This window comes from Eublepharis macularius, chromosome 6 (assembly GCF_028583425.1).
Source record: "Eublepharis macularius isolate TG4126 chromosome 6, MPM_Emac_v1.0, whole genome shotgun sequence".
NCBI lineage: Eukaryota > Metazoa > Chordata > Lepidosauria > Squamata > Eublepharidae > Eublepharis > Eublepharis macularius.
This window is the reverse complement of record NC_072795.1, coordinates 5,792,987-5,820,158: the sequence shown is the minus strand read 5'-3', so window position 1 is coordinate 5,820,158 and position 27,172 is coordinate 5,792,987. Positions and strand designations below refer to the sequence as shown.

Below are 27,172 nucleotides of genomic sequence, written 5' to 3'. Positions count from 1 at the left end.
GGTGCATTCCTTATTCTTTATTGCAGGGGTCCCCAACCTTTATTTATTTATTTATTTCAAATCTGTATTCCGCCCTCCTCGCGAGCGGGCTCAAGGCGGAAAACAATGTATTAAAAATACCATTAAAAATTCATGATCATTAAAAACAACACATTTAAAATAGGATGGTGGAATGCCTTCACAGGGAGGGTTAAGATTCATACATCCCTTTTTTCCAGGCCGGCGGAGGCCCAGCCTCAGCCATATGCCTGGTGGAACAACTCTGTCTTGCAGGCCCGGCGAAAAGATAGTAGGTCCTGCCAGGCTCTGATTTCAGCAGTCAAAAGCATTCTAGCAGGTGGGAGCCAGGACCAAAAAGGCCCTGGCTCTAGTTGAGGCTAGGCGGGCCTCCTTGGGGCCAGGGACCACCAACAGCTGTTTCCCCTGATCGGAGTGTCCTCTGGGGAATACATGGGAAGAGACGGTCCCGTAGATACGCTGGTCCCAGTCCGCACAGGGCCTTATAGGTCAATACCAGAACCTTGAATCTGATTTGAGCCTGCAGACGTATTTGGAATTCTGACACTGTGTGGTGGGCACAGCCACAAAATCGTTGCCATATAATGGTGGCTGCAGGAGGTGGAGCTAGCCACATGACGACTGCTACTAGTCACACAGTGAAGATCCTTGCGCTGTGGAAGCAGCTTCTGCCAAAGCAATGCTTTGAGAAATCTGCACAGCCAATCAAATCTCCAATGGTTAATCAGAAGCCATGTTTGGCAAAAGCACCACCTGGCTTCACCCCCTTTTAAAAAACATTTGGTGGGCACTAGGAAGGGTGTTGGCAGATATTGTGCCCACGGGCACCACGTTGGGGACCCCTGCTTCACTGCCTTGTTTCTGAGGGATCTTAGACCTTCATTTCTCTGACAAGGCTAGAAAACTGAAATTCACCACATATATTCCTTTTCTCTTTCAACTCAACTTCTCTTTCAGCTCTGCTGGTTCCACAGAGTTTGCAGCAGGCTGAAGGCGCCAGTTCCCTCCTCTAACCCACCTCTTTGAAATCTTAAATCTGATTAAACTTTCTGTGCAACCTGATAGCTTGACATCAGGATTTCAAATCAGTAGACCAAAATGAGTGACCCCACACTTGCCGGGGGAGGGGGGGGCGGGGAGGAGAGACAAATCCTAGGAAGCTGTTCTTTCAGCAAGTCCTCAGTAGGGGCAGAATAAAATGGGCTATCGGGCCTAAACATTTTTCTGACTCTTCTCACATACTCACGCACTCAGGGCCGGCGCGCCCATGGAGGCCAGTTAGGCGGTGGCCTCGGGCGCGTGGGCGCTGGAGGGGCGCTGGAGGGGGTGTTGGGGGTGGAGGCACGCGCAGCGAAGCTGGCATGACTGGGCTGCCTGCAGCTACTGCTGCAGCCAGCCAGCCAGCCAGCCCCTTGCTGCCGCCGCCGCCACCACAACACCCCAGCCGGGCACAGTCTCTGTGCGCCGCTCGAGCAGCGGCTCGCGGCTTCTGCGCCCAGCTGGGGCGCGCGGCAGCAGCGGCACGGAGCTGGCTGGATGGCTGCAGCAGCAGCTGTAGCCAGCCCACGCCAGCTCCGCTGCGCGCTCCTCCGCCCCAGCTGGGCGCAGAAACCGTGAGCTGCTGCTGGGGTGGCGCACGGAGCAGCCTCCGCGCGCCGCCCCAGCCCCGGCTCGCAGCTTCTGCGCTCGGCTGGGGCGCGCGGCAGCGGCGGCACGGAGCTGGCTGGATGGCTGCAGCAGCAGCTGTAGCCAGCCCACGCCAGCTCCGCTGCGCACCCCTCCGCCCCAGCCGAGCGCAGAAGCCATGAGCTGCTGCTGGGGCGGCGCACGGAGCAGCCTCCGTGCGCCGCTCCAGCAGCAGCCCGCAGCTTCTGCGCTCGGCGGTCCATGCGCCGCCCAGCCCCCCTGCGGCGCGTGATGACGTCTGTGATGATGTCATCACGCCGCGCGGAGGCGCAGGCGCACGCCGCCGCAGGCGCTAAAACCTCTGGCGCCGGCCCTGCACGCACTGCATCCCACAGTCTGGGTTCTTCATGAGTGCTACCACCATGGGGCATATTCAGCGCCCATACTGCACATCTGCAGTGCCCTCCAGGATGGTGGTGGCCAGAGGTCCTCTGTATTAACAGACAGCCAAACTGTAGGATCCCTAACACCATCACTGACCCTACAGTGACAGCCTTCTGTACTCAGTTGACGCACACCAGACCCTTATTGTATTTTAAAGTGAAGAGAACCTCACCGAGACTCAGTCTCAAAATGCCTGGGAAGCCTGGAAGAAACATGGATTCTTTTTTTTTTTTTGAGGGACCAAAATTAAGCACCACAATGACTTTTCTGCTTACCTAAAAATGTCCTGCCTTTGCTATGCCATAAAGCCGACATCTCAAAGCGGGATGTGAGCAAGTATGTACACTTCTGCCTGTCTGTCTTGGGGGTGCATTCCCTCCTCTTGGTGCCGCTGGTTACAGAAAGGAACTGCAGGCGGCTTGAATCAGGACAACAGCTCCTCAGTTTGGGACTGGATGATCCCAGAGTGCCAATCTACACAACTGCCAGCTGTAAAGCTTCCAGATCTGCTCAACTCTCTCACTCATCGCAGAAGGTCACCAAGGTCCTGCACTTCAGATGCTTGTCAGTGCTTAGACACTACTCAGGCAGACTGGCCCACGGAGTATACGGGCCCAGGGAAGATGAAAAAGCTACTTCCTTCATCAGGAATCCCTTACCTTCAGCCAGAGAGGCAAATGCATTGACAAGCCTTGCTGTATATTGACAGACCACCTCACTCTTTGACTGGATCAGCATCAACACACTTCTCTGCAAGGGACAAAACGCACGCTATGAGAGTTCTGCAGTTCCAACTTTTGTGTCCCCTAAAACACTACCTCCTAGGCCTCTCCCCACGCAGGTTCAGAGATCTGGGTAGTTGAGGCAGTCACAAAGGTTGCCACTTACTGTGTCTCTTTAATAGGTAGAGAGCTCTGACCTCTTTTAAACACACCACGTCCCCTTCCTCCTTTTCCTAGAGACACCACCAGACAGGGGAGCACAGTTGGGTACGTCAGCACCCCCACTCTGCCATGGGCCAATCACACACTCTCAACCTAACCTACCTCACAGGGTTGCTGTGAGGATAAAACAGAAGGGAGAACAGTGTAAGCTGCTTTGGGTCCCCATTGGGGAGGAAGGCGGGTTATAAATGAAGTAAATAAATAACTAAATTTTATTTACTACTTCAGCAACACTGGAGTGATTCAAACACAGAAATGAACTTTCGATCCTGAACTCTCCTAGCAGTTGAGAGTTACAAAATAAAAGTTCTCAGCAACCAGCTCTAATTCACGCTGCTTCCTTCACAGGCTCAAAATCCTCTTCTGACTAACAGCTCTCTGTCTCTCTCCCGAACTCCTGCTCTGAAGGGATCTAACTGCCAGCAGCCTCTCCCATTGCTGTGTTTAATCCCACTGGGTGTTCTTAGAGAGAAGAGGAACTGGAGCTGTCCATCACACCTTTTGAACTCTGAAATTAAACCCAAATCACATTTTGCAGACATCTCAAGGAAAATGCAGCACACATAATATAAAGGCTTGGACCCTGCCTAGATTTCTGTGGGACCCAACCAGAGAGTTTCACGAAGAATAACAATAGCCAAAAGAATTTCGTGAAAGACTAACTAACAATACCAATAAAGAATACTTGTACAATTCATTGCCTGCAAAGTCTGGACCGCTCTTGACCGGACCGCTCTACCCTCGGTTACACCCATGGGCTGCTTGGTTGCAGACTATTATTGGACTTTTACGGTTCTTGGGAGTCACATTGTGCTTGAATGAACATTCTCATACCTCAGCATTTGCACTTTAATGATGTAATTGTTACTGTATGAATATAGGTATTTGCACGTAGCACTTTATGTGACCTCCCTGTACCGATTAATTGCATTGTACTTCTAACTGAAGCTGCCGGGGTGTGGTTTGTTATCTGTGTGTTGAATTGGTTTTACTGAGTAATATTGATGAATTACACATTGAGACTTTGCAGGCAATGAATTGTAGAAGTATTCTTTATTGGTACTGTTAGTTAGTCTTTCACGAAATTCTTTTGGTTATTATTTAGATTTCTGTGGGTGCACGAAGGGAGGTGATTTTCACCAACCTCTCCCATGGGAGACAGCTGATTCCCCACCGAGCTATTCCTGGGCATCCCTAACCCCCAGAGGTAGCATTTTAGTGTGTGTTTTGGGCTTCTGCAGGAGAGAGATGTAGGCAAAAATTGCCTCTGCCCGTTGTGCCCAGGGAATCTTGGTGGGATCCAAGCCAATGTTGCCGAAGACTGTTTTTAACCTCAGCAAAGATGCAGCGATTCCATTATTTCCATGTTTTCTCTAAAAACTATTTATAAATAGTTGTTCATTTCTGTGTGTGTGTGTACTGCTTCACTCACATGATGTTCAGAGGTCATGAAGAAATAAAAAATAATTTTGATAAATGGATTGCTTATTTTTTGGCCACTTTCACAGCAGTTCAGTGTTAGACTAGCACTGAAGTGTTAGAAGTCAAACCAGGTCTGCGCCGTTATGATGAAGATGACACAAAAAAACCCCACAGAAATATTTTACATCAGCATGCAGCGGGGCAACCCAAAGAGGGGAATCTCTCTCTCTCTCACACACACAGACACACACACCACCACCAGATTTATATACCACCCCTCAGGTCAACTTAATGCCCACTCAGAGCAGTTTACAAAGTGTGTTATTAGTATCCTCATGACAATCACCCTTTGAGGTGGGTGGGGTGAGAGAGTTCTGAAAGAGCTGTGACTGTCACCCTGCTGGCTTCAAGTGGAGGAGTGGGGAATCCAACCTGGTTCCCCAGATTAGACTCTCTCTCTCTCTCTCTCTCTCTCTCTCTCTCTCTCTCTCACACACACACACACACACACACACACACACACACACACACCTTTTTATGGGATTTTTAAATTGCCAATAACAAACATTTTTGGAAAAAAAAATAAGGAAGTGATCCTTACTAACCTGAATGTTGCTGTAGCAGTCCAGAAGATCGTTGTTGATATAAGCCTGCAGCACCGTGTCTCTCTGCTCACCAGGATGGGACTTTGTCAAGCGCTATAAAAGAAGCACGGGAGACCAGCCATCAAGCCAATCTACTATAACAACAGGAATTATTTAGAAAGAAAGCAAAGTTTAGAAACTGCATCTTTCTCTCTTTTTGCCAACCAACCATCCCTGTGCTGAAGAACCTCAGGGGAAAAGCCTGGCTCAAGAGCACCCAGCAAGGCCACAGCCAGGCCACTGCGCATTTTGTGTTTGCACCACACAACCGCAGAAATAGATCCCAGGCTCAATTTTGAGCATCCCGAGAATTTCGATTTAAGGGGGAAGGTTTGGGGTTTTTTTCAACAAGTTCTAAATGCTCAGGACGATACTGAACAGACAATAATGTGGAAGTGTATAACCAGCAACCTAGTAACAGTGTGATTTTTTTTTGCAGGGGGGGGGTCCAATTTACTCCTTCCCCGGGGACAGCTGCTGTTCTGTTCCTTCCCACTTGATCTAATATCAGATGCAGGAAGATGAACCCTCTAGGAAGCTGCAGCAGCCCAGCTCCTCTGCTTCAGCTTCCAACTGGCCGCTGTAACATCAACGCGCAAGGAAAAGCCAGAGGCTGGATCCAAGCCAAAGTATAAGCCTCGGAGGTAGATGGAAGACAAGACGTTGATCCTTAAAACTTTTAAAATAGGGATTTGATGAGGGGGTGGAGTAAATGGTCTGCCCCCAATAGCTGATAAGATTTAGAATGCATTTGTGGTATTACTAGCCAATATCACTGGGCGTCCTAGTCAATGTTTCAGATACGTCCGCAGGCATCACAGGTGTCCCTCTCCCCCACATGCCTTCGATTCTCTGTGGCTTTTAATACCATCAGCTACGGTATCCTTCTGCACAATGCAGCTAGGTTAGCAACTGGAAGCATTTGCTTTGCAGTGGCCCAGCTTCTACTTGCCAGGTAGAGCCAGGAAGGTAACGCTGAGGGGCCACCATAATGCCCAGACGCATTTATCTGAAGGCGCTCTGCGAGGTTCCTCCTTGCAGTGCAATCTAACAGGGGCAAAGACAACACTTTAGAAACCACCGAACTTTGCAAAGGAAATGGGAGACTGGGTGCTTCTGTTTTTTAAGCCGGCAGTTTCAGCTAGGACTATTTTGCAGCGTCTCTTGGTAGTAAAACAGGGTAACGTCAGCTTTCTTCGAACGCATTCAGTGACATTCTTCAGCTCACCCACCCAGCGCAAGGCTTGCAGTAGGAAGCATTTGAGGCGGTCGTTCCCATAAACCAGATCTTTCTTCAGCTTCTCGTAGTCCAAGGAGGGCAAGAGAGGCACTTCTTGCACTTTCCTGTGGGATGGACAAGAAGCCGCACTTGTGAAAAATGCAACAAACGCCTTTGGTTGATGCAAGTGGAGTTCAGTCAAATGAAACATGAGGCTGAATCGGACCTTTGGTTTATCAAGCTCAGTACTGTCTACCCAGATAGTCTCCAGGGTCTCAGGCAGGGAGAGCAAGGAAGAAAAAAAGGGGGGACCCCACAAACTCAACCCAAACAAGTAAAAAGTATTTATTATAGATGTGCACCAATGTGAATAAAAACAAGTTTAAAACATAAGGCCTGAATGGCAGGCTACATATATATACTAAAACTTGCTAAAACATCTCAAGATACAGACGATGGTACAGTGCAATGGCCAACACAAATCTCTAGATAAAACACCGGGAGCATTGCATGATTGGTTTCCATATATGTGGGTGTGTTTGATCATAAATTGTTTACAACTGACCACTGAGGAAGGCCTAAGGGCCAAAACGCGTCTGGTCAGTTCTGTACTGTACCTTGGTCTATTTGTGTTGGTCATTGCACTGTAGCATCCTCTGTATCTTGAGATGTTTTAGCAAGTTTTAGTATGTATATGTAGCCTGCCATTCAGGCCTTATGTTTTCAACTTGTTTTTATTCACATTGGTGCACATCTATAATAAATACTTTTTAATATTTTTTATACACACACACACACACACACTTTTAGGTTGTTACTTAACCCCTTTTGTTCCCCTCTCAGGCAGGGAGACCACGTCATCTCCTACCTGATCCATTTTAACTGGAGGCGCTGGGCACTGAACCTGGGACCTTCTGCATGCTAAGCAGACGCTCTGCCACTGAGCCACAGCCCCTCTCCTGAACGTGTTTGCTTTACTGTTTCAGGCGAATCTTGTTGTGAGCTGCCTTGAATTAGAGCCCATAGAAAGGCTGAGTATAAATTGTTTAAATTTTAAAAAATACATTAAGCAAGAACAGAAACAGGGGCCTGATACTCGCGGAGACGTTCAACTATATCCAGACTCGGCCACTTCAGGCTGCAGGTGGGGATTCACATGAACAAACACTCCTCTGTTAAATCAGTATGTCAATGAAAAAGCATTCTGGCTTTCTCAACATGTCGGTTTTCTTTGTGGGTGGAATATTTTTGTTCGGAGGAGCATTCAGTTCTGCAATCTGAAATGGCTACCACTTCACTAGACCACTGTAGAATCATTAGCCTTTGTTTAGAGAGAATGTCAAGATGCCTGACATTCTTTCTCTCACTAATCATGCCAAGAATTCTGTCAGGTTAAGTTAAAAGGGCTGCCAAGGAATCGAAATCCAACCAGTCTAGCTGGTTTGGGAACACAGTCTCGAAGATGTGACTCAGCCTTCATGTTGCCCATCTGTAAAATGGGTCAGTGTTTTAAGAAGGTCTTCTGAATGTTGTAATTCCTCAATAGCATGCTGCTTATATGCGTGATAAATGTGTGACTTAACATGTTGTCTGTGCAAGCGTTCACTTCCTTGAGTTAACCTGCTACATAAGCATCAAGATCTTTGCATCACTCTTCATTTGGGCATTTATATGCCAATTTTCTCCCCACAGGTACCCAAAGCAGCTGATATGAACTTCCAAAATACAGTCAAAATAACCACTCTAAATAACAAAATTTAAATAAATAACGAAGAAAACACAGAGTTATGGACAGGTCACACTGCTTGGTGGTAGGGCACATATCAACAGTACTGTGTGTGTACCTTTATATCCTAAATTACTGGAACTTTATCCTCAGAGTCACTCACATGTCAGAATTTTGTCTTTCAAGGACTGATCATCTTCCTCCTCCTACCCAGATAATTGCTAAATTTGTCACCTCTATGAGCTTCTAAAAGTACCTCCCCTTCAACACTAAAAATTACCCTATGGCAGTTCACAAGCAAGGGCAAATGAGACCTCCTCTGAGCATGCTCGGGGGGGGGGGACCCCTGAGTCATAAATTCCCTTTCCATCTCAATGGATTTAGACACTTCCACTTTTATAGCACAATGTTAGCAACTTTAAAAAAAAGAGGCTCTCTCTTTCCACCAAGCATTAATTTAATCTAATTTTGGAATATTGGTTTGGAGGGCGCATAGAAAAAGTAGCTTTATGGATTGAATGCAAAGACAAACTACAATTCACTGATATTTTGAGATGGGTAAAGGGTAGAAGGAGAGAAGAAGTATACTAGCCCAAGAATCCCTCAAACTCATGTACATCTCAAATACAGGAATGCATATGAGTTAACTTTAATCTGCTTTTTGTTAAAAATTAAAAGGAAAAAAAATAAAAGATCACTTACGTGGGAGCTAACGATGCTCTCAACATTGTAGAGGCCTATATTTAAGACAGGGGAGAGAGAAAAGAAAGAATAATGCATTTAGCCAAAACTTACTCAAGCTATTATTTTTTACCTAGTTGGATGGCCAAAAGCCCCCACTAAAGAACTTTTAACAAGGCAATTCTATGCAGAGTTGCTCCAGTCTAAGCCCATCGATTTCACGGGAAGCATTCTACTTGATCACCAGGTGGCTTCTCTTAAAATCCACTGGTAATCACAGACAATCAGAAATGTAAACAACATAACAACATAAAATGTTAACCAAAAAAAGCAGTTTGAAACCTCACATTATAACTCTAGGTATCAGTAAGGAAATTACCATCGCAACCCAACTTGATTCTCTGTTTATGATGAAAGACTGCTATTAAAAGAAACCACAAATTTCTAAATAGTGATTGATCAGCTGTGGAGGGCTGGACCGGCAACCAAAGATTCTGTATAAATTAAAATTTATCATCCTTTGATAACAGCTGTATACCATACCTATAATATTCATGTCTACATAATCATTTAAAACAAAAAAAAAGGAGTCTAATTCTTATTTTCTTCTATTCACAATGGATCTCCTTTTATTTATAATGCAGCAGTTTGTCTACATCCAGTGTGGTTCACACTGGATTCAAATCCCCACCCTGTCATGAAATTCACTGAGTAACCTTGGACCAATCTCTCTCCCTCTCTCAACCTAATCTACCTCACAGGGGTGCTGTGAACATGGAAGGAGGAAGACTCATGCATACCCCTTGGAGCTCCTTGGAGGAAGAGCAAGACAAAAATGTAATAAATAGATGAGCAGATACCAAAGCAAGTCACAGTAAGTATCAAAATACAACAGCCACAGGACGTAAGATTGCATAGAACGCTTATCACAATCAACAGCAATCACTGAAATATAAAGCGAGCACAAATCAGTCAGTATAATAAAAACACCAGGGCCGTTTCCAGACGTCTTACCGGCCCCCAGAACGTCGTGCCACGTTGCGGGGAAAACGCGAAATATCACGTTTTCTTGCGCAAGTTTTGTGCGACGTCATGTGACATCACGCAAAACTCGCGCAAGAAAACGTGATATTTCGCGTTTTCCCCACAACGCGGCGCGACGTTCTGGAGGCCGGTAAGCCGTCTGGAAACGGCCCAGGAGTGCGGAAAGTCCGAGCACAACCCAAAAATTTTACAGCAGAAGTTCAGAGCTTACTTTGGAAAGGCATGAAGTGCAGAAGCACAGCTGGGGCAAGTAAAAGCCTGAACAAGGAACCTCCCCTAACAAGGCCAACACCATCATAAGGACTGCCCTGCTGGATCAAAAAAGTGGCCCATCTAGTCCAGCACCAGTGGCCCCAGTGGCCACCAATCGAGCCTCTGATGGGAGAGAGCTCTGGAGCAGGGTGTCACTGAATGACCTGAACACATGAAGGGGAAGAGAGAGGTCTCTAAGATGGGGTGGGCAGGAGGCAGATCATAGCCAGCCCCTGTGCCTTCCAGCACCTGCTGGGTGCTGGGATGATTGCCAAGGATACAGCACTAGTGGCCTGATCCTCCAAGGCATTGCTTACATTCCTGAGAGAAAGCTCCAAACTCGGGATCTTTCAGGAAATGCCAAGAAGAGTGTCTCACTTGGCAGATGCTATCAAACTAGGAAGCAGGTGGAAGGAAGAGAGCCTACAGTACCCGCAGCAACAAGCAGCCTTGGCCAGTGGGGGGGCGGGGGTCAGGTTCCCAGCAAGCAAGGCCCAAGAATGGGAATTTGGGGGTGTTACATCACAGACACTGCTATCAAATACAGATTACATTTATGGACCTCAGTAGTACTTTGGAGTCCCTGGAGGAGCTTATCAACATAAGTTGATAAGTCACTTATCAACATAAGTGACTAAGCAGTCTCCGAGTTTGACGTTCACCCTCTGCCAAGTGCCTTACTGGAATGGTTAGGCCAGGCCCCAAATGAGAGACCACGGAATCTACCTTCTCTGATCCCAAGGGTTTGACTGCATTGTCCAAATGCCTTTTGAGTTGCCCAGGGCAGCAGCTGCCTTCCAGCTCTTGATGGAACAGATGCTTGAGAGCTCAACAAGTTCACTTTATTGCAGGGTGGCCAAAATGTGGCTCGAGAGCCACATGTGGCTCTTCTAGACATATTGCGTGGCTCCCGGTGGTCTCTGAGTATCGCCATGGCCATACATTTTAGTTTAGTTTATTTCCCTCCCTGCCCCACCCTCCCTTTCCTACTTTCTTTTCATGTCTTTCCCTCCCTTTTCCTTCCTTCCTCCCTTCTCTTTCATATTTTCAATAAAAATTTTGGGGTTGCCAGGTCTTACTCAGAAAATACCTGGGGACTTCAGGGGTGAAGCCTAGCAAGTATGTGACATCACTTTTGTAATTTCACTTCCAAGTCAAAGATCAGGTGATGGCTCTTCCCAAGCTCCACCCCTTCTGATGATGTCACTTCCAGCATACTGCACCCAAACCCCACCCCTTCCTGTGATGTCACTTTCAGGACCTCATCTGAAGCACTTCAATGCATCATGTCTTGTGGCTCTCAAACATCTAACATTTATTCTATGTGGCTCTTACTTTAAGCAAGTTTGGCCACCCCTGCTTATTGCTATGTTCCACTGCAACCGTTCTGCTCATCTAAGGAAGTTCTTCTCAAAGTGCTACCTTGCAAACAGGTAAAACCAGCAACTGCCCATTCACATGCATTCTCTGTGGTGGCTTCTACGTTGTGGAATGGTCTACCTGAGGCTATTAGGAAGGCCCCCGCGCTTCTATCGCATCGCAAAACATGCCAAACTGCATTGTTCAGGAGGACTTCTTTGTACAAAGGTGCATAGCTGCAGTGTCATAGTTCAGCTAAGGTCCAGCTTTTATTAGGGACAAAGTCTTTCCTACACTGATCACCCTGTTGACATAAACGGGTTTGCAGATGTTGTTCTGGTTTTCCCTCTGTTCTACAATACCAGCCCAACTGCATTATTTTGCTTACTAGGGACCTTCCTTGTTATTTTCAAACGTTAATCATATTTTGTAATCTGCTTACTGGCTGAAAAATTTTATCATCGTACTTGTAAATCACCTTGAGTCCTAATGACAAAGGCAGACTATAAATGAAAATAATAAACAAATACGTAAAATATCTCGTCTGCCTTTCTCACTGAGACTCAAGGCAGATTGCAGAGGGTAAATCAATGCAATCAATAGGATGGGTCATATTAGAAGCAATGTAATCAGACCTGGGGATTGATCATATCCCCTCTTCAATGGCTCCAGGAAATGAAGAATAACGGATCCATGACTGACCCCACGGTACCCATCTCTGTAACCGTAAGTCTCTCTGTGATGCTCTGAAAGTTTCTATTCATGACAATACTCCTTTTTGTTTTGCCAGCAAGATAGATATCTGTGGGGGGAGGGGAGCATAGTACCCTTAATTCTGGGGTTATATAAGTGATGTGCCAAGAGGAGTGCCCCACAAGGGACTCCCCTGGCAGCCACAACTGGCCCAAGAGAGCCTGCAGCACCTGCTGTTAGAGACCCCACCCCTTCCCTCCACAATGGTGGCAGCAACAGGGCAGCAGTTGCCCATCCTGGCCACAGTGCAGGGGTGAGGTCTGCTTGTGGGCAACCAGCCTCAGACAAGGCACAGCAAAGAAGCATGGCGGGGCCAAGAATCCTAGACAAGAGGCAGATCAAGACGGGTCGCCATGTTAGTCTGTCCGTAGCAGTAGAAAAGAGCAAGATGTAGTAGCACCTCTAAGACGAATAAAGTTTGTAGCAGGGCATGCACTTTGTTGAGTCACAGCCAGTGCTTTTTTTCCTAAAAAAATGTTTAGGGGTACTCTCAGTTTGACTCAAGAAAATCACCATCACGGTGGCGTGTTTGATGCTCAAGGACGTTCCATTTTTTGTAAGACGAACAGCGCTCCTAGTGAGTTTAAATATAACTAAACATCTTTGTTACCAACTGTAACGATTTCAAGTTAATGTGTGCATGTATCTTTAAATGCTTGGTGTGATACAGGTGAAGAGTGGGGGTGAAAGAGAGGGATGAGTGAGTGATATGATCGGTTGATGACTGAGAGTGTGGGTGGAGTGAATGCAGTTTAGACAGAGTGGAGAGAAAATATTCAGTCTGAAGAAAGCAGACTGTGTAGCTGTGTGCTGCCTGAATATGTTGAAGTGTTTTATGAGAGAAATATAACCTGTGTGGAACCTGAACTGAGCATGTTTGTGAAAGGACACTCAGTCAGGGAAAGGGAGGCCAGCTGTGTGCTGCCTGAGCAGGTTTCATATTTCTGGGAATAATAGCCAAGAGGAAGCAGGCAAGCTGTGTGCAGCCTGAGTAAATTTAAGCAAGTCTGAGAGAAACATTGAGAAAAGGAGAGGCTAGCTGTGTGCTGCCTGAGTAACTTTAAGCACGTCTGTGAGAAATATTGAGTCAGGGAAAGAGGCTAACTGTGTGTGAAGCCTTAGAAATCTGTGTGAATGAGTTTAAATGAAGTAACTTTAAGAACCAAGAACTACTTTTATGAAACCGATATGCTTCTTGAAGAAATAAAAGTTTATTTTGGTTTCGTTATATCCCAGAGTAGCTGTCATTGCTATATCCCATTCCTATCCTCAGGGCCACATAGAACCACAAAGGAGCCTGACGCTTAGGCACGTTACAAAAGGGAAAACTGAAATAAAAAATCTTGGAATATAATATTCCCGGTGGCAGCAAACTACCCAGAGGGTGTTAAGGGAAAGATTAAAGGAAAAATCTACCCTAGAGAAAGTAAGGGTCGTAACACCAACATACGCTACATAAAACTTAACAAATCACATAAATAGCCATAATATGTTTGGAGTTGGTTTAGTGGGAATTCCGACATTTTAAAATTTTTACTTTCTCCCGTTAGATTCACAAAACGTTTAGGGGTATGCGTCCCCCTGCGTACCCCCAGAAAAAAAGCACTGGTCACAACTCACTTCTTCAGCAAGAGTCCAGTAGTACCTCTAAAACTAACAAAATCTGTGGTTGGGTACGAACTTTGGTGAGTCACGGCTCACTTCTTCTGAAGGGTATCTGAAGCTGTGACTCACGAAAGCTCATACCCTACCACAGATGTTGTTAGTCTTGTAGGTGCTACTGGACTTTTGCTCTTTTCCAGGCAAGAGGTGAAAGTGAGGTACGAAGAGGCGGTTTCATGAGCGAACAAAGGAGATGAGAGAGGTGGCAGGCAGTGACAGCATGGAGCAGGAAGGAAGAGGAAGAAAAGGGGATGGAGAAAAGGAGGGAGGAAAGTACGGCGGAGGCAGGGGCTGAGGAGTGGGAGGGGGGGCTTCCTCTAGTGGACGTTGCCTCAAAAACAGCAAGAAGTCACGGCTTCAGGGCAAGTGGATGGGAGAGGGGACACAGAAGTTTGGAGTCCTGGGGGCTACGACAACCATGGCCCCTCAAGTTTGTACCCAAAGCAAAATGCACACAAATATATGAAGCTGCTTTACGTGGAGTCAAACCACTGGGTCCATCACTGTCCACAGAATCTCCTCACACCAGCACCTCTAATGTCTCCGTTGGGGGGGGGGGGGTCTTTCATATCACCTACTCCCTTTTAACCGGTGATGCTGGGAGCTGAACCTGGGATTATCTGCATGCAAAGCACGGGCTCTGCGACTGAGCTGCAACCGTTTCCGTGGTCCTCCAGGTAACGCAACATATCACAGCTCCGACCGGATCCCGTGCTTCAGCTGTTATGTAAGCCTGAATGGACAGCTTTGCTTTGAACATTCAAAACAACAGTGGACCCGGGGGGTTCTAAATAATAGCAAATAATAACAACAATTTATTTTATCATATTTACTTAATTTCCCCAATGGGAAACCAAAGCAGCTTACATGACTCACCTGTCCTCGATGTTATCCTCACAACAACCCTATCAGATAGGTTAGGCTGAAAGTGCATGACCGGGCTAAGGTCACCTGGCCAAGTTCCATGGCAGCAGAGGGTTCAAACCCGGGCCTCTCAGGTCCTAGTCCAAAAAAGGCTTTTTTACTCAGATAGGAGGGCTGTATTGTAAGGAGGGGGGCTCAGATGCTTCGCTAATGAGTTAGGGACCACAGATTTCACCTTATGTCCAATCTGATGCTTTATGTGCTCCCATGTGCTACCTGTGCTTCAAGTGTGATCCTACTGGGTCGTTCTACGTTGTCTCACGTCAGCCCTAGAACTGTTTTTGCTCCATTCCAGCATTTCTTCAACTCTGTATTGGATTCTTGCTAATGTTATGTCATTGTAAACTTATATTTATTTACTCTATGGCATGTCCTTGATATTGACTGTACTAATCTTGCACTATGTAATCCGCCTTGAGTCTCAGTGAGAAAAGCAGACTATAAGTGACATAAATGAAATAAATAAATAAAACATGGCACCCAATGGGCACCATTGCACCCAACACCTTTCCGGCCAGGTGGGGCGTTTACATTTTTTTTATGTTTTGGTATAACGCTGACAATAGCTTCATCTAAAGAACTTTACCTGCGCAAACAGTGGAATGATATCCTAAGAACACACTGGGGCCGATTCCAGATGGCTTACCTCCTTCCGGAACGTCGCACGTCGTTGCGCTGAAAACGCGAAATATCGCGTTTTCTCGCACAAGTTTTGCGCAACGGAAAACGCGATATTTTGTGTTTTCAGCGCAACGACGCGCGACGTTTCGGAAGGAGGTAAGCCATCTGGAATCGGCCTGGGACTTGCTTCTGAGTAAACGTGATTGGGCTGCACGGTTAAAGTGCTTAATGCACCTAACAGAAATGTCTATTGAAGAATAATAAACAGACCACACAAAGAGCTGAAATTATCAGAGGGCTTTACGATTTGCACCAGGGCAAGATACAAGCTATGGACGGCCAAGCTCAACACCCCTTTACTTTATTTTCTCCACGGTACTCTGGATCCTTCCCAACTTGCCAAAATCCTTTTCGAACTGAACATCCTATAGCAGCCTTAATTCCAGATTCTCTGTACGATTTCAGTCCCCAGCACTGCATAAAATAAAATTAATGCATCATAAAGGAGACATTTCAGAAGGTCACAGCCCTTCAGGGGGTTTCCTAAGGACAATTTAGACTTGCACAGTGATGGCTGAAGAATTTTGGATTCAGTGGAACTGTAGGAGGGGTTCATGAGTGCCAAGCGAATGTCTGTCACTTGGCACCTGCAGCGCATGCCAATACACCACATCTGTACAATTTCCTTATTTATTTTTTACTCTTCTTCCTCCAGTGAATAATCATACCCATCCTTGCTCTCGGATCAACAAATCAGTGGATGCATCGACACATTCTGGAACTTTTCAGGCAGGAACTTTTCATCCTCCCTGCTCCTAGCTGGACTTCAGGGAAATTTGCTAAGAACAGCCTTGGAAACATTGCACAGAACTGGAGACCTGATCCGCTCCTCTCAGGTCGGGCAGCAGCAGTTTTGCCCTGAGTCTCAGCAAGGAAGGTGGGCTGTTAGTAAGCAAATAAATAAAAGAATAAGCAAGCTACACGGCAAGAAGCTACTTAAGGTGGTACGCATGGGGGCTGTGTCCTGCCTCATCCTCATCCTTGAGTTTTCCCCAGGGCCCCAGAATCATTAAGCCTGCTCCTGAGCTTGCTGGGTGGCCTTGGGCCAGTCACTCACTCTCAGCCTAACCTACCTCACAGGGTTGTTGTGGGGATAAAATGGAGGAGAGGAGAACGATGTAAGCTGCTTTGGGTCTCCACTGGGAAAAGGTGGGCTATAAATGAAGTAAGTAAATAAATAATAAAGTTGATGCCAGCAGGAACACAAGGCCTAGGATGAAGTCCAAGGTACTGGGAGGGTTAAAATAGCAAGAGGGGAAAAGCATGCTGCAAAGAAGGTTGTTGAACAACCTTCTACTTTTCTACTCATCTATTTTCTTTGTACAAATTCCTAATTAAAATTGTACATAATTAGAACCAAATCACTAGTGTAAAATGTGTATACGGAAGGACCCCCCCCCAAAACCTTTTTTTAGCTGACATCAATCAAATACACCATAAATTCTGACATACTTTCTAATAGGGGGCATCTTCAGTGAAGAGTATTATTTGAAGGCAAGCCCACTGCACATTCTTCGGTGCGGGTTTTCAGTGATGTCATCAGGTGCCATTTATTCCCAGAATATACATTGTCGTCTCTTTGTCCTGATTTTGACTCCTCGCTTTGTAAAAAAAAAAAAAACCCTTCTCTGCCCATTTACGCCTTTTAAAGACAAGTCTTGTCTCATAACCCAGATTCTTTCAGAGCAGACTCAATAATCAGTGGCTATTGTTAAGAGTTTAAGCTGGGGAGGCTTAGAAGACAAAAGGCATGAAATGCCGAAGGGACGATTGAATTACTGCATACCATGCAAAAGGAGGTTTTGCAAAGCTATCCTATGTAACACAAGGAGCATCTCCCTCACAAATGAGTAAGCATAAAGCTGTGTTTGGAATTCATTTCATATTATGCTTAAATCAATGAGCGATGATACATAATAGCTAATTAAAAGCCCGCTGGCCTTAAATCTAAACACTTCTCCCACAGCAAAGGGATTGCCTTTCACAGCAGGAAGGGGTTCCAGATGTATCGAGTTCTACCTAAACCTATTTGCCTTTCACTCATTTTTATTCATTTCCCCGGGATACATCTGATGAGCAGCGGCGGTCCTTTTGTTTCCGAGAGACAACACCCAATCAAAAGCCACCAAACCCCCCTGCCATGGAACCCTGCTGATTTGTGCCCTGGCAGTTTCTTACGCTTAAAATGTTTTTTTTTTAAAGCTACAGTTGCAACTTCATTGCATGCCCAAGAGAAAGAAACACAAGACATGGGGGTGAGGAAAAGGAGAGCATGAGATGCCTGCAGACGTCGTAGGGTACCATTCGGTCAGAATTTTGAATTTTGTATGGAGACAATTCACTGTTAAGTGGATTGCTGCTGCAGCGGATACAGAGCCATTCACAAGGGCAACGGAGCATCACACGCCCATTCCACAAACCCTGGAGGGCTTTCTTAAAATTCAGTAATCAACAGATCACTATAGCACAATGACATTATAACTATCTATTGTAACAATGTACTAATTCCCAGGTTTCATTGTTATTTTTTTTAAAAAAATCTACCCCTTTTCATTACAAAGTCATAAGGGGAAAATGAAGCTTGAATGTTTTTGGCATATAACTCTGCAAAGAAAAGGACTAGGGACTTAATTTCTGAAACAGAAAGTGGGAACTAGTACATGGTTGCAATACATAGCTAAAACATTATTGCGCTACAGCAATAACAGACATAGGTAAGGAAAATGGCACCACTGAGGCCATGACCTGCAAAAATGGAGAAATTTCCATCCACCCAACATCTGAAGAGGCTTGGACTGCTATCTTTCCAAACAAATTACACCAAACCAGGTCTGTGAAAGGCAGGACATATAGATACCCCTGGATATAGTGCTGCTGAAAGGAAGTCAAGGCAGAGCCAAACATCTATGTGGAGACAGAGTAGGGACGCTTAGGTAGATATAGCAGGCCGGATTTTATGGATTTGGTGAACAAACCATGGTTATTTCCTCTGTGGAAAGGCCCTCCCACCAATGCAAGAGGGTGCAGAAGAAAGCTGTGCCATTACTGGAATGGAACCATGGGACCCAATCCAATGAAATCAAGATTTCAAGGACTAATAATAACAACAACAACTGTGTTATATATACTGCTCTTCTAGACAGATTAATGCCTCACCCAGAGTGGTGAACAAGTCAGTGTTATTCTTATCCCCGCAATACAGCTGGGGAGCTGGGGCTGAGAGGAGTGGCTGACCCAAGGCTACCTACTGAGCTCATGGCAGCAGTGGGATTCGAACCAGAAGAGTGCTGATTCGCAACAGCAGCTTGGGGCCCCTGAATGAATCTATGGGAGGCAGGAATGGGCCTTCTACTACAAATAATGGCTGGGCACACCAGTAGGGATCGGGAGGGAGAGGAAACAGCTGTCGTGGGCCTTGTGAGCATCTACTTCAATGTGCTCGAGGGGTGACAGACTGCATCAACATTTTTTTTAAAGGATGAAATTATCTGGAAGTTGAATTCTGCACCCAATAACCCCACATTCTTTGATATTTTTTTTCCTGGACTTTACAGAATCCTTGCAACCTGGCTTCAGGAAAAGGCTTTTGACAAAACGTATAAAGCAGCTTCTGCACCCTGAAACATTTTTAAGGGGGCTTCACGGAGGGGGCCTGAACAGTCACAAGCAGACTGTGACAGGTTTTTCAAAGGGGCATCTGTTCCTTCTTCCAGACTCTGACTATATCCAAGGCTTAGGAAGCCAATATCCTCTCCTTTCAAGGAATGCACTGGCTGTGGGCAAAACGGAAGACTCACCACGGTCTCTCGGCCGTAATGCCCAAATGCAAGCAGCCATCTGGGCTGCAGAACGTGCGAGATGGGACCTGCCACTGAACGCGGAGCGCTGGGGCAGTTGACCTTTAAGAAAAACTCTATTCTCCCTCTCCCCAGGGGAACTTGGGAATCGCACACACACTTGAAATATTCAGTGGGATGCAGACTCCTGGGAAGATTTAAACTACCATAATAAAATGTTTTTTTAAAACGCTCTGAAATAAAAAACCCTCAGTAATGGATAAAATCACACAAAGGTTTATAATACGTACTAACAGATCTAGTTTGACTCATGGTACCTGTTCTAGACAGCTGTACATTTTCAATTGTTTATATTACTTTATTGATCTTCTGAGGGTTTTGTTTTAAAGAACAGAGGATAAAGGATATACATTTTGAAATCAATACACATTTACACAGGGCTTGGTCAATCTCTGGCCGCCTGCTGGCAATGGGTCTGCACCCGTTTTTGTTCTCTTGGACCTTCCAATAGCTTCCAATAACATTGACCTCAGCACCCTTCTGGGCTCCCTGACAGAGATGGGGTAAAGGCACGGCTCCATCCCTTTTAGTTATGTAGGTCCCAGAAGATGGGACTGGGAGTCAAACGCTCTTCCCCTTGGCCTCTAGTCAATAGGACTTAATTTTCTCTCCCTGAACTGCTCGGAAAAGTCATTCAGAAACGTACAGCGAGATGTTACCTACAGGCCTAATTACGCCCAGATCTCCCTTCTTTCCATCTAATTCTACAGCATCCTGAGCCAGTGTTTGTTGTGGGAGAGGCTAGATAAGGGTGAATAAAATCCAGATAGGACGGAAGTGCTGAGAATAGAGAATTAAAGTTGATCCAGGAGGAGGTATCCCACCTAGTCTAGATCCAGAGGAGTTAGCCGTGTTAGTCTGTAGTAGCAAAATAGTAAAGAGTCCAGTAGCACTTTTAAGACTAACCAACTTTACTGTAGCATAAGCTTTCGAGAACCACAGTTCTCTTATCAGATGCATCTGATGAAGAGAACTGTGGTTCTCAAAAGCTTATGCTACTGTAAAGGTTAGTTTTAAAGGTGCTACTGGACTCTTTACTATTCTGCACCTAGTCTAGAGGGGCTGTTCTATCCCTGAAATTTCAGGCGTGCAGTTGCGGGTAGTTCTGGATTCACCACAGTCCCCAGCTAAGCAGGTAGCGGACATGACCAAAAGCGCTTGTCACCAGCTTGGGCTGGATCAACAACCATGACCATTGCTAGAAAAAGGGGTCCTGGGCATGATTACACATGCCTTGGTAACATGTATGCTGGACTACTGTAATGCACTTTACATGGGCCTTCCCCCTGAAGACAGTCTCAACCACAGAGGCCACCTGGGGTCCCTGCTTCAGCTGTAGGTTGGGGCTCCCCCCTTTCCCCCTTGTTTGTCCCTGTTTTAGCCATATTATGCTGCCTGCACTATGGAGGAGGCACACAGAAGGACATTAGCAGGTCATCAGCTGGGTGAGGGGTGGGCGTGATCAACATGGCCTCCAACTAGCCTACAAGGAACTGTGGTTCAAGGGCAGAGCCTCTGCTTGGCTTGCAGAAGGTCTCAAGTTCAATTCCTGGCATCTGTAGCTAAAAGGATCAAGTTGTAGGTGATCCAAAAGACCTCTGTCTGACCCTGGAGAGCCACTGCCAACCTGAGTGGGCTATACTGACCTTGATGGACCAAGGGTCTGATTCAGTATAGGGCTGCTTCATGTGGCTTCTGAGAGCATAGATAAAAAGGGGGGAATGAAGAAGTGATGGACATTTAAACTATGAAAATGAGAAAGGAGCAGCCCAGTTAAGTCTCAGTTGTGCCAATGTTATGTGGCTCAGCATACGATTCCCATGCATAGGCAGAAAAAGGAATTTTAATTCAGTCAGGACCGGGGGGGGGGGATCCCCCAAACCCCTTCCGTTGGCCCTGATACCAGGAATGGATACAGACAAGCCTTTAAGACTTCATTCCCAGAACGTGTCCCGTTTCAAGCCCCGGGCGTGAGCAGGCCAGCAGGACCATCATGCAACATGCTTGAAGGTGTGAGAAAAGGGCCCTGGCAAATACGGGACCCCCCAACAAAACAGAGCATCCATCGCGGAAGGTGGCACAAAAGTCAGCTGAATTCTCTGTACTCTGGCCCAGAGGAGAGAGAGACCAAAGCGAGAAGTTGCGGGATCAGGAAAACCCTCTCAGTGCAGGAGGAACTGCTCAGGCCTCCCGGGAAAAGCCCTCCCTCGCTTCCGGAAGCACAAGAGCGGCTCGTTCTTTTGTGCCTGTGCCTTGCCATGCAGACATTCCAAACCTTACATCCATTGGCCATACACAAATGTCCCTGATGCAGGACAAACCCAGGAGTTAAAGAGAGCACCAAGAGGACAGAGGGAAATGAAAGGACGCAGCAGGCAACGTGAAAAGATAAAAGAAGATACAGGAACTTACATATCCATCATCACACGGGCTCATACAGCAGTATCCCTTTAGGGGCAAACAGGCACACGTTAAAAATAAAAGAGATGAAACAAAACAAAAGGTTAACAGAAAACATACCCAAAGATTATCAGCAGTTTAAAGACAAATATCACAACCCACCCCCTCAAAAGAAAGAAATGTAAACTTGTTAAAGAGCAACAGAAAATCAGATTTTGGAAAGAGAAGTGCAGTTGTGTTTTGATCTCTGAAAAGCTGTGCTAATGGCAGCAGCATTCCTCACGGCTATACGATTCCAGAGAGGGATGGAAAAGAGGGTGTTTCCAGAAGTCCCTCAGAGTTAACCTAACCAGAGTCACACCCTTCTAAGCCCACTGACTTTAAGCGCACTGCTAGAAAATGCTTTCTACAACCTCACTGTAGCCTGGAAGATGGTTTGTTACCTCGACATGGCTGACCTGGCCACCTGGATCCATGCTATGGTAACATTAAAACTGTAATGCACTATATACATAGGTCTCCCGTCTAAGTTAACTAGAAGACTCCAATTGGTGCAAAATGCTGAGGTATGAACATCGCTCCCATTCTGTAGTCATTCCACTGGCTACTTGTCAGTTACTGTGCTCAGTTCAAGCTATTGGCTATCGCATACAAAGCTCTTCATAGCCTTGGTATACCAAACCTATGAGACCGCCTCCCTCCTCATGTTCCTCCACAGCAGCTTCACTCATCTGAACAGGGTCTCCTGCAGGTGCCACCCTGCACATGGGTGAAATTTTTTTTTTATTTTTTTTTTATTAACTAACAATACAAAGGGAAGAAAGGGAACAAGGGGAGGAAGGAAAAAAAAACACAACAACTACAACATATAACCACTATGCTACACAAAATGTTTTCCCTTCATACTGCCATTATTCAAAAGTTAAAGCTTTATGTTATATTGATGGAGTGGTTGACCTTACTAAATGCAAATTACAATTTAAATTCAAATTAAATTTTCCTTCCCCTCCTGGGTCCCGGACGCAATTCTCTCTGAGCAACTGCAGCCGCAGTGCTCGTTTCCTCCCCCCCCCTCAGACTTCTCCTTTTCGTCTTGCTTGGTGCACTGAAATTCCAGATTTTTATCCTCAAAATCCCTTAGTTGATCTTCTGATAATATCTTGAAAGCTTGATCTTTGTGACTGAACCAGATTCCTTCCGGAAATAACCATTTGTACTTTATTCCACGTTCTCTCAGAAGAGCTGCGAACTTTTTATACTTAAAACGTCTTTTCCGAACTAGAAATGGGACGTCTTTCAATATCTTAACTTTATTACCCAGAAAGTCCAAATCTGCATTGTATGAATTATATAGGATAGTGTCCCGGATCCTCTTAGATGAAAAATCAATGATGATCTCGCGAGGCAGCTGCCGCTTCGTTGCATATTTTGAAGAAGCCCGACGGACTTCCAAAATGGCGCTTTTTACTTCTTCTTTAGTTGCCCTCGCGGGTGTCGCCAGTAGTTCCGAGACCAGACCCCGTAAATCCTCATTTTCCTCCTCTTTCACATTCTGGAGGCGCAAAATTGTCTGTGTTCGTTCCACTTGTAGCCCGATCAGCTGGTTCTCCACCAGCTTAAGCTCTTTATTCGTAGCCTTCACGAGTGACGCACTTTCCCGAGCAGACTTCTCTGCCCCCCCCCCCCCGCTGCCGGGTCGGTTTCGTTTTCTCAGCCATGTCGGACGCTCCTCTTCGCAGGTCCGAGAGGAAGCGCCCGAGCACCCTGTCTGGGCGGCTGATCTGCGAAGATTAGCCCCCAAAACTCCCAGTGAGGGAGGCTGGGTCCAGGACACATGGGTGAAATTAACAGCAGCCCGTACACGTGTTTTCTCTGTGGTGGTCCCTTCCCTGTGGAACAGCCTGCCTGAGGAGGTCAGGAATGCTTCCAGACTCCTAGCTTTCTGTAAATGATGCAACCAAATTATTCAAAAAGGCTTTTGTATTGTAGGGAGGGGTCTCAGATGCTCCACTAATGAGTTAGGGACCATAGACTTCACCCATAGATTTCACCACTATGTTGCCTTACGCACTATCTGTTGCTTTAAATATGCGCTCCTATGTCAGCCCTAGAATTGCTTCTGTTCTGTTCCAGCATTTCTTCAGCTCTGTATTGGATTCCTGCTAACGCCGTGTCTTTGTAAACCTGTGTTTATTTACTCTGCGGCATTGCTTATGGAGTTATCCTTGATGCTGACTGTACTAATATCACACTGTGTAATCCGCCTCAGTGAGAAAGGCAGACTATAAATGTTATAAATAAATAAATGAAATGAAATTAGTCCCGCTAGAAAAGATTCCCTTTCAGACTTGACACTGATCCTGACACAGGACAAAAAGGTGAGTTACTCAGGCTGTCAGATAGGTCAGCTGTGCTTAAGGAAAAAATAGCTTTACAGTCTCATCTTGTGCATGGATTTTAACAGGTATTACTTCAAAAATGTGTACAAGGTGGAAGCCCTATGTGCTAGACTGCACAGTGTTCAGACCCTGCCTCACCTTCCGCTTCACCTCCTCTCCTGCATCAGTGGGAAAGCGGAATCTATCCCTTAATTAAAAACACACAACCCAGTTTCCTATCTGTATTACCTGAAGGCTTTGATCGCTGTCGTTTTTGCCCTCGTCAGCTTGTCACAACTACTGGAATTAGAACACAGCTCCTTGCAGTGAGCCACTCAAAACTACAAAGCCAAGGAGAAAGCGGCAGCGTTGCTCGTCCAAGCCCAGGAATAGCTCACAACCACCACTGTCTCGCCTAACCGTTCAGTTTGTTCCTCCTGACCAGGCCTAACCACAAAAACTTCGACCGTAATTTTAAAAAAGCAAGCAAGAAAACGAGAGCAATTATTTCTCAGGTGACATTTCATTTAGCAAATTAACATACAAACTAGCTGCAGAAACACAAAAAAAGTGTGCAGGGGAGCAGAGATGTCCTCCGGTTTGACCAAACTAACTCAGTTTAGCAAATTACAGAAAACAGAATCTCGTATAAATTGAAAACAAAAGCAAAGCTGAGAGTTTAATTTCTGAGGTCAGAAGGAAAGCTGTTGTTCTCAAGTTGGGTGTTCCCTGTCCAAATCTGGAGAGACGGCTGGTATGTCCTGGGAGCTCTGCCATCAGAACAATGGTACAACCTGTTTTGTAAATTCTAAGTGGAAACATATACTTATTCTAGAAATCCACAACAATAATTCTCTCCTTTCTATCCTGGTCACATATAGTCCACAGTTCAAACCAGTTCAGTGCATCATTAACGGCGAACAACCTATGCTGGGTAATGATATTCCTCTCATAGACGCTGGGAGGCAGACCTTTCCTTGCCCACAGACAGCCCTCTAATCTCAAACAACTTTTCTCTTGCAATAATACACTAGCTAACTTGAACAGACTCTGGAAACAGCGCCTGTAATAAACCAAGATGCAAACACTTTTCCCACATGCACGCTAACACAATCACTGGACCTAACAACACCAGTCACACCATTTCAGGTTCATTCACTCTCTCATCTTTCAACGTTATATATGCCCTGCTACTTTCTGCCATCTGACAAACAGGCCAGTCTCTACACAAAAGAATAAACGGGCAGATATCTGACATTAAAAACATAATACTTGTTAATGAATTCTCCCATAGTGGGAGAATATTTTAATGGTCCAGAATATTCCACTGTTCACCTAAGAGAAGCAGTTCTCCTACAGAGAAGCTTCAAAGGGAGATTATAAAGTGAGATTGCCAAACTAGAATTCATTAACAAGTTCAACACAATGTTTCCCCTCTCCAGACTCAATAGGGCCATATGATTCTTACTTCGTTCCAGTTTCAGATGGGTAGCTGTGTTGATCTGCAGTATAAGAGCAAGATTCAAGTCCAGTAGTACCTTAAAGATCAACCAGATTTCTAGGGTATAAGTTTTTGAGAGTCGAGCTTCCTTCCTCAGATGGAGAATTTGACTCTTGAAAGCTTATACCCTGGAAATTTGATTGGTCTTTAAGGTGCCACTGTTAGAGGTCAGACTTGGCCTCATGTTATTAAGAAGGTTTCTGAATGTCGCAATGTCATAAGCTCCTCTCTGTATGTCTTCTAAACACAGAAGTGCTGCCTAGCAAGGCAGGAAATGGCTGCCAGTTCTCAGCCAGGAGTTGGAAAATTACTAGCATGTGAACTGCCAGGCGAGACCAACTTTCAGGCCCCAGACCCCGGAGACGTGTAATGACCCTAAGACAATAGGGTCTTCCCAGAGTTCCTGAATTAATCTCCCTAACACACCCTACCGATCTTCTCCTTATCCACTCTCCCATTCCAGGCTATTCTGGGCTCTGATAGCCTCACGTATCGAGCCATTGTGGGTCATCAGTCATCATTGATAACTTTAGTTTCACCCAGGAAGGCATAATCATACCCTCCTAGTTTTATTGTCTTACCCCAGAGACAATTTCCCAACTTTCTGCCTCACCCCAGAGACAGCAATTAAGTTATTGTTTTTGGGCAGAAGATGCAATTCTGCCCCAGGGTATGTACCACAGTATAATTGGACTAGTCCTCTGCCATAGTTTTGTGCATGCCTTTGGATCTAGTATCTACCCTCAGACTCCCGTCTGAGCAGGGCTCGTTTCCAGGGGCAACGCGCCAGAACACCGTTCTGGCAGTTCCCCCAACAGTCAAGTGGCCCCGCCCACTTGACTTTTGGACATATTGGGCCATTTTGGGCCCGTTTTGGCCTGGATCGGGGCCCAAAGGGCCCGCATGGGAGCTGAAACGGCCCAGATCGGGTCAGTGCCGTGCGGGGGACCCCTCCCCTGCCTGGCATCAACCTGATCCCAGCCGTTTCGGCCCCAATCTGGGCCGAAAGGGGCCCAAAATAGTCATTTTCGGCCATTTCAGCCCTGTTTCGGCCTGCATCAGGGCTGGAACGTCCTGGACTGAGTTGGAGCTGGGTGAAGAAACTCTCCCCTGCCCAGCACCAACCTGATCCCGGCCATTTTGGCCCTGATCTGGGCTGAAACGGGCCCAAAATGGCCATTTGGGCCCCTTTTGGCCTGGATTGGGGCCAAAATGGCCCTCATCGGGCCACTGCCAGGTGGGGGAACACTCCCCCGTCTGGCAGCAGCCGAATCCCAGTCATTTTGGCCTGATCAAGGGGCGTGGCATATGCTAATGATTTATGCTAATGAGTTCCTGTAGCTCTTTTTCTACAAAATGGCCCCCGTGTCTGAGCCTCTCGTCTGTCCTGCCTTGAAGTGCTGGTCGTTCAACACTCTCACACAGACACCCTCTTCTGGATTGGTAACTATCACCCAACCCCTCAATTCTCTCCAATTTTCCTCCGTTTTCTAGTTAGCGCTGTATGTGTGCTGTGTATTCTGTGTGCAACTGATCTTTATTTTATAAATAAAAACCCTTTTTGATTCAATATCTGCTTCTTTACTGAAAGAGTTTTCTAGAGGGACGATCTTTGTATACACAAGTGGAGATCTCGC

The 27,172-nt window shown here is 46.0% G+C and overlaps 1 protein-coding gene across 1 annotated transcript in view; it reads right to left on the bottom strand.

The window, feature by feature from the left end:
- The window catches only part of ARMC9 (armadillo repeat containing 9), a 136,122-nt gene that overhangs the window by 68,670 nt on the left and 40,280 nt on the right, over positions 1 to 27,172 (bottom strand). Inside the window, exons 10-13 of the mRNA XM_054982973.1 lie at positions 8,746 to 8,780; positions 6,331 to 6,442; positions 5,060 to 5,152; positions 2,748 to 2,838 (exon numbers count right to left, since the gene is read on the bottom strand). Of these exons, the coding sequence (XP_054838948.1) occupies positions 2,748 to 2,838; positions 5,060 to 5,152; positions 6,331 to 6,442; positions 8,746 to 8,780 (331 nt within the window). The remainder of the gene's footprint in view (positions 1 to 2,747; positions 2,839 to 5,059; positions 5,153 to 6,330; positions 6,443 to 8,745; positions 8,781 to 27,172) is intronic.